Genomic DNA, 8285 nt, shown 5'->3' on the forward strand with positions numbered 1-8285 from the left:
AAATCTTTAAAAAAAAAAAAAAAGAAAAGAAAAGTAGCCCTGATTCATGCATTCATTCACTCATTCATTTTTGCTTTTCTTTTTTTAAAGATCTATTTATTTATATATTTTATGTATGTGGGTCTTTTGTCTGCATGTACACCTGCACACCAGAAGACAGCATCAGACATTTGTGAACTGCCATGTGAGTGCTGGGAATTGAACTCAGGACCTTCAGAAGAGCAAGCAGCAAGTTCTCTTAACCACTGAGCCTTTTCTTTTTTTTGAGACAGGGTGTCTCCTTGTATACCTAGCTAGAACTCTTTATATCAACCAGGCTAGCCTAGAACACAGAGAGATCTTCTTGCATCTGCATCTGCCTCTGTCTCCCAAGTGCTTGGCTTAAAGCTTGTACTACCATGCCTAGTAGCACCCTGACATTGTTGCTACTGATACGATAAGTGTCTTCGAGTTTTATTGCTGTGAAGAGACTCCATAGCAACTCCTAAAACGGAAACCATTGAGTTGGGACTGACTTACCGGTTCCAAGGTTTAAGTCCATTATTGTCATGTCAGGAGGCATGATGGTTTGCTGGCAGTCATGGTGCTGGCAAGTAGCTGAGAGGTCTGCATCCTGAGCTGAAGGCAGCAGGAAGAGAGGATGACAGTGATCCTGGCTTGAGGTCCTGAAACCTCAAACCCACCCCCAGTGACAGACTTCCTCCATGTCTACTCCAGCAAGGCCACACCTCCCTATAGTGCCATTGCCTATGAGCCTATGGAAAACATTTTCATTCAAACCACCTCAACATGTAAACATCTCACTTAGGTGAGTTATTGAGAGCCTATTCATAAGAGTAGACTTGAAGATTTATTTCACATGTGTCAGTGTTTATCTGAATGTGTATGTGCACAATGTGCCTGGTGCCTGCAGAAGCCAGAAGAGGGTGCCAGGTCTCCTTGAAGTGGAGTCACAGTTGTGAAACTAAACCGGGTCCTCTGCAAGAGCAGCAGGTGCTCTCAACTGTTAAGCCTCCTGCCTGCAGCCCTGGTTGATGTAAAGAGTTCCAGGTAGGAATGCAAAGTGAGACCCTGTCTCAGAGAAGAAAAGGAGAGAAAAGGCTGGAGAGATGGCTCAGTGTGCCACTTTTTATCTTTTAAATCCCCACGTGCTGTGATGGTAGACAGGTGAAAAAAATAAGTGTAATGAAATAATGGGATTGCTTTGGTAGAACCTAGAAGTTCTTTGGTAACTGCCTCTGGGATCATAGTTTAGCATGCAAGTTTAAATCTGGGTCCCTTTGAGGGTGCTGGCACACAAGTACATCAGACAGGGTAGAATGTCTGATGTTAATGCCCTCCCTTGTTCTGTGTGCGACTGCATGGGGCCATGTGCCATTACATGCGAGAGCACTGCAGGGTACAAGGGTACCAGTGTGGCTGAGGGTGGTCACAGCATATCACAGATGCTTCCTCAATATCTAAAGTTAGAATTTTTACTTCCCCCAGCCTGTTTCCTTTCTGCTAGACTCAAACTCAGTCCTCCTGCCTCAGCCTATAAGTGCTGAGAATATAGATGTGTGCCACCTACTGAGCGCAAACCCTCTGGGTTTTGTCTATAAAGTAAGATAATTGACTGGCACATCATTTTTATATGATTGTATAATGTGGTTAGCCGACAAAGAGCAGTGTAGCTGCCGAGGTCTGTAGACCAGATAATTTCATATAATAAACAGCCCAGTTGTTGGCTGTTGTTAAAGACATGAAGGGAGAGCGGAGAGATGGCTCAGCGGTTAAGAGCATTGACTGCTCTTCCAGAGGTCCTGAGTTCAAATTCCAGCAACCACATGGTGGCTCACAACCATCTGTATTGGGATCTGATGTCCTCTTACAGTGTGTCCGAAGACAGCCTCAGTGTACTCATATACATAAAATAATAAAATAAAATCTTTAAAAAAAAAAGACATGAAGGGAGACCCCATTTAAAACAGTGGCAGCTGAGAGCAGAGAGTAACTCAGGTCTGAATTTGAGGCTAACAAGTGGGGATTTCTAGGTACAAGGCAAACGAAAAGAATGGGTGAGAATGACTGGGGGTTGGCTAGTATTGGGTGTAGGAGAAGGAGTTGGATTTTAAGTTTGGTAGATTCACATAGCTAGTCCTTAGGATTCATTGGTAAGACAAGGTCACATGAAGACAAAGCTTACTCAAGACAGCCTGAAGGAGCCTGACTGATTTAGTTAAATTCTGACTAAATTAAAGAGACTGAGAGCATAAAGGCAGAGTTCAAGGCTAACCCTTTGCACACTGGCCTGCAGGCCTCATCACCCTCACCTTGCCCACCACATTCCTGCTCTGTGTGTAGCATTCTGCATGTCTACATTTCTGCCACAGCTCTTTCCTCCTTCTGCTCTTTGGTGTTGACTTCATGAACATTTCCTTGTACTCTGCCTCCGTCTGCAGCACCTTGGCAGATGGTTTAATTGCTAGAAGTGGCCTCTGCAAACTTACATGTCCAAGAGTCACACACTAAATTTCCACATACCATGGTCACTGTCCTTGCCTCTGGGACAGAATACCTGACAAGCCACTGAAGAGGGGAGGATCCTGGCTTATGCTTCAGGGGGTATAGTCTGTTTTGGTGGCAGGCTGGGGCCTGCTGGGAGCCTGAGGAAGCTGGTTGTCACCTTGGCAGTCAGGTCCATAGGAGGCAGAGCTGGGCAAATCCTCCCAGGATCCAGCAATCCCCTACCTCCTAAACATACCCACAGTAGGGAACAGTTCACATGCAAACCATAGCTAACATCCCCCTCATCTGAGGTCTCAAGCGAGGAGGCTGGGGAACTCCATGTTGCTGTTGGTTCTGGTTGGGTTCTGAATGGGAGATGCTGGCAGGATGGTGCTCTGACTCCCTTTCCACTTGTTTCAGGGAGATGGCTGGGTGTATCACAAACCTCTGTGGAAAGGAATTCCATCACAACCAGCAGAGTGACACACGCTTTCTAAGACTGGACAAACGAGGTTCTCCTCTGTGTACCCCAAGCCCTCTCAGATGGAGTCGTTGCACTGAGTGACCTGTTTGCTAATAACTGTACAGCCTGAACACGAATGTCCCTACTGAGCCCATCCCCCTGCAGCAAGACCAAAGTGTTAAGGACAGCCGATGGGCCTCCAGCCTGCTCCCCAACACGAGCAGTGCCATCTCAGAGCCTTCCACCTACCGGTTCCTGCATCATCTGATCTGATCTGAACGCTGCTCAAGCCTCTGGTGTTTTCGGGGGCAACAGATAACAGCAGAGAGAGCTCAATGACTTTGGTTCCTTTGTAGTAAGATGTAAGGTCTCTTGCAGCATCTGTTTTGCTTTCTGTCCATAGCTGAAGTACTCACTGCTCTTGTCAGCCAGCAAGAGGAAAAGGAGTGTGACCTTCAAGTGGGTTCAGCCGCTGTGCCTGAAGTCAGTGTTCACACATCACTGGGCTGTCATACCAAGGCCTCTCTCCTCTGGAGGCCATGCCTGTGTCTGAGGAGGGCCGTCAGTGCTCTGTTGGAACTCTTTTAAAAGTGTATTTATAATTAGAATTGTAACCATGGAGGAATTTTTTTCTTCTGAGCATTTTAATATACTTGAAAACAACATTGACTTGAAAAATTTCAGAACATTTTTCAATACCTAGTTTTATTAAATATTACACTTAAGAGACAATTTTTTAAAATGTGTTCATGTCCATATGAGATTTTGGGCTTTCTCAAGAACTAAGGCATTAAAAAAAAATAGAAAATATTAAGAACAAAACTGTTACTTTTCCTTGCCTATTTTCACTTGTAGGTTCATATTCAGTATTATGTGCTATCCTGAGCAAGTTCGCTTTATCTGACCTCTGTTCACTCAAAAGTTAAAACTTCAACCTGTTCATGTCTGTCAGTAATTCAATTATGTCTGTGGCTGAGTACACGAAACATATGGTTTTATTTTATTTTTCAAGGAAATGTAAACACTGAAGAAAGGGTATGAACTAAAAAGCAGGAATCTGCATTCAGGTAAAAATTGGTTTTTTATAGGTATTTTATTGGGGTTGAAGAATTGCTGGCGATGAACAGAATCGTGCTAATTATGGTTTTCATTTATTCAAGTATTTGCTGAGCACCCACTCGTGGTGCTGACTCTTGTTACTGCGAGCTACCTTACTGTCCAGAGTGGTGCCTTACCCTGCTCCTGCCCATGTGGTCTTCCAGTCAGTGTGCAAATGCACCTGTCGCTCTCTCGTAGGCCGTGCCAGGCGGCTGCGGCTGCGCTCTGAGAAACCGTTCTCTTAGTAGGGTTCATAGGATGAAAACAGCGACAATGATTTTTCAGCAAATTGTAAATTAAAAGAATTGGTCTGTGTACAACCATTTTAATGATTCCGTTTTCATTTTTGCTGTGAAGTGCACTGAAAAAAAAAAATCTCAAAATGAGCTGTCGTTCATGTGTTGGGAAAATTGAAAAACAATAAAAATAGAGACCAGCAGTGTTGGCGTCTCTTTCATAAATGGAGAGAAGGGTTTGTATTGGTGACATACACCTCAACCCAAAGCTGTCTCCAACTGACAGCCACTCGCAAGTGAAAAATTAATTCTAATCCCCTAGGGGCCTGTTCATCTGCACCCACACCTCCAGAGCCAGCTCCACTGTGTTGCCTAAGCAAGGCCCGCTGTACTGAGAGGAATGCTGCAGCCCATGAGGGACAGGGACAGGTCACCCACTCTCATGACCCCAGGGTCAGCTCTCCCATCCCTCTCTCGATCATACCCTCAGGGACAACTCACTCGTGCCCCCCTCTACTCTCCACCATCAGGGCCAGCTCTACTGTGCTGGTCAGACATGATGTAGGGCCTGCATTCCTGAGTGTTGCAGCCACCGAGTGGCAGGGCTACTTCTCCCACTGTCATGACCCTGAGGCCAGCTTTCCTGACCACCACAGGTGTTAAGGGGCGAGGTAGAGAAGCCATTACCCCTGAACCAACACTCACAGGAGATGAGTTTCAGAGACCAGCTCTCCCATGGTCTCATCCTTGGAGCTGGTACACCTAGCCTCCACTACCAGGGGAGGTGCACAGCGTACTCCCAAGGGCCGGAGCTGGTAAAAAAAAAAAAATGGGGCCAGCTCTCCAGAGTGTTGCACAGTCCCTGGATATCCTACCAGGAACATCTCCATGTTGTCTACTGGTGGTAATATGAGCCTTGAACATTGGCAACAGTCCCTGCCACTAGCCACAGACGCAGACATGGCCCTCAGTAGCATCTGGGCCTGGCCTCGCCATGGACCCGGGTGATGGGGCTCACCATGCACAACAGGCTTGAGTTTCCAGTTCCAACTCTCATGATAACGCTCAAGCTGCTCCATCTCCTTCTCTCCCATCTGCCCACCACATTCTTGCACATTGTGGTGGCTCCCGATACAAGATGGCCACTCAGCTGGCTGGTCCCTGGGTGACATCATTCATCTGTGTTGCGTGATATGACAGCAAGCAGGTGTCTGGCCTGCCTGTGCAGGAGGGCAGGTCTGTTGGTGGCATGAGAGTCCACAAGTCTCTGTCTTCCTGCTTCTGTACTGAACGGCCTAGATTGGACTGGATTGGATTTTTGAGTCCTAGGCATAAAGCAACTTTGGCCACCAAGCCAGGCATCAAGCTAGGAGGACAGCCATCTGCTCTGCTCCTGACTGATATAAGAACACCAACAACAACAGTGTCTCTTTGCCCATTGCCAGGGTATTTAATGAGCTTTTAATTGTTTATGTATGTCTGTGGAGCTTCATGTGCACATTGTGGAGGCGTGTTGGATCCCTAGAACCAGTTACAGGCAGTTAGTCATAAGCCTCTTGACTTTAGTCCCCTGGAAGAGCAGGAAGTGCTCTTCACCCCTGAGCTATCTCACCAGCACCAACATTTAATGTGTTTTTAAGGGCACTATTTTTAACTATTAATACAGAAACAAGAATGCTTGGAGTGTACTATGGAATCCAAGACATACTTTCATTTACCTTTCTATACCTTTAGAGAACCCTAACTAGCATGCTCACTAAATAAAATAAAAATGCAATTAACTAGGGTATGGGCATAGGCCTCCAATCCCAGTACTTGTGAAACTGAAGCGGGGGCATCTCAAGTTTGAGACAGTCTGGACTTACAACTGGACAATCTCCATTTTCTCTCTGGGACCTACTTACATGGTGGAAGAGAGAAATGACACCTGTAAGCTGTCCTCTGACCTCTGCGCAAAGTCAAGAAGCTGGAAGCCTCATGCTGGAGGGACCAGTGATGCAGCCCCAGCAATGCCCCGAGGGCCTAGCAGGTCCTGGAGGGTTGCTGGTGTGAATCCACATCCAAAGTTCAGAGGAGTCTTGGGCCTTGACAGCAACCAAACTGCACCAGTTGAAGATGAATGAGGTTAGTATCTTAGTCACTGTTCTATTGCTATGGAGGGACACCATGACCTAGGCAGCTATTATGAAAGAAAACATTTTAGTTGGGAGCTTGCTTACAGTTTCAGGTTTAGTCCAGTATCATGGTGGGGAGCACCAAGGAGCAAGCAGGCACTGGAGCAGTAGTTGAGAGCTACATCCTGATCCATAGGCAGAGAGAGAAAAAGAGAGAGAGAGAGAGAGAGGCTTTTATTTTAAAGATTTATTTATATGTAAGTATATTGTGGCTGTCTTCAGACACCCCAGAAGAGAGCATCAGATCTCATTACGGATGGTTGTGAGCCACCATGTGGTTGCTGAGATTTGAACTCAGGATCTCTGAAAGAAGAGTCAGTGCTGTTAACCGCTGAGCTCCAGCCTGACATGGGCTTTTAGACCTCAGCTCACCCCCAGTGACACACTTCCTCCAACAAGGCCATGCCTCCCAATCCTTTTCAAATAGTGCCATTCAAAATATGAGCTTTGGGGGCCATTCTTACTCAAACCACCACGGCTGGCAGGCATGTGTGCAAATGAACATCTGTTTACTGTCTTTCATTCTGCCCGGGCCCCATCTCACTGGATGGTGCTGGCCACATGAGAATAGGTCTTCACTGACCTACATGCCAGCCATCTCTGGAAATGCCCTCACAAATCTAGGCATCAGTCCAGCCAATGAATGATCAGGCAGAATCCCAGAAATCCAACCTGCAGTGCTCCCCCAGTGGGGGAGTGGGGGGGGGGATCCCAACTGAGTGAAAGAGAAGATAGGTTTTTTTGGTTTTGGTTTTTGTTCTTGTTTTTTTGAGACAGGGTTTCTCTGTGTAGCCCTGGCTGTCCTGGAACTCACTTTGTAGACCAGGCTGGCCTCGAACTCAGAAATCCTCCTGCCTCTACCTCCCGAGTGCTGGGATTAAAGGTGTGTGCCACCACGCCCGGCTGAGAAGATAGTTTTAATTTCCCAGAATGGAATGGTATAACTCTAATTTCAAATTCCATAGATACCCTGAGACAGGCTGACTCCATGACAGGCTTCAAATTGGCAGTCCAGGAGACTAAGCCTAAGACCTGGGCAAGTCCAGGCAAGCTCAGGAAAGTCAGTTACTAGAAAAAAAAACCCGGGCTTCAGGCAGCTAGTCAGAAACTGCCCTGCTATCAGAAGCTACCCTGCCACCTTGCCTGAGGCAAGGACAATGAGTCAGCAGCAGTTTCCAGACTTCCTCAGCAACAGTTTCCAGCCTCCATGCGCCGGTAATGGACTCTTCCTAGAGATGGAGCAAGATAAAGGTCACCTACTCCCAAATCCCCTAATGTGCTTTAAATTAGGCCTGTGAGCTCACTTGGTTGTCTCTCTAGCTTGGTAATGGGAGAGCCCAGCATGCTGGACTTCTGCAGAATAAAATACTCTTTGTATTTATATACTTGTTGTAAGAGTCCAGGGTATCATTCTTTGGTGAATCATAGGCTCTTATATTGACCCTTACAAACCTACAGATTAAGGGGAAAATAAAAGCCAAAACCAAAGCACATCACTGGAGAAGTAGCTGAGAGCTACAACCTGATCAGATATTGAAAAAGTATAACGTAAAAACAAAATTCTAGGCCTTTAGGCCCTGACTTGGGAATGTGGCCTTTGTGACTCAATGCTCCAAGGTATGCTAATCATAAAACAGATAGCGACATTCCTCCACCCACCTGCTTCCTGGGTTCAAAGAGTGTTCATTCAAAGAATGTGCTATTGTTAGGGGCTCTTAGAAACTGTCTTGAGAGATAACCTGAACAATTACCAGGTATTCCTTGTGACCCTTGTGACTTTGCACTTCCTTGTGCCTCTTAACTGGTATCTTTGGTATTTTCCAACAA

General features: G+C 46.3%; 1 protein-coding gene and 1 pseudogene across 3 annotated transcripts in view; one reads left to right on the plus strand and one right to left on the minus strand.

The window, feature by feature from the left end:
• Nucleotides 1–4487, plus strand: part of Osbpl11 (oxysterol binding protein like 11) — a 75022-nt gene extending 70535 nt beyond the window's left edge. For all 3 annotated transcript variants that reach the window (XM_021184876.2, XM_029470390.1, XM_021184875.2), the window contains exon 13: nucleotides 2908–4487. In XM_021184876.2, coding sequence (XP_021040535.1) covers nucleotides 2908–2970 — 63 coding nt within the window. In that variant the 3' untranslated portion in view covers nucleotides 2971–4487. The remainder of the gene's footprint in view (nucleotides 1–2907) is intronic.
• Nucleotides 4488–5600: 1113 nt separating this feature from the next.
• On the minus strand, nucleotides 5601–5733 carry LOC115029625 (annotated as a pseudogene).
• Between the last annotated feature and the right edge of the window lie 2552 nt (nucleotides 5734–8285).

Source organism: Mus caroli, chromosome 16, assembly GCF_900094665.2.
Source record: "Mus caroli chromosome 16, CAROLI_EIJ_v1.1, whole genome shotgun sequence".
Lineage (NCBI taxonomy): Eukaryota > Metazoa > Chordata > Mammalia > Rodentia > Muridae > Mus > Mus caroli.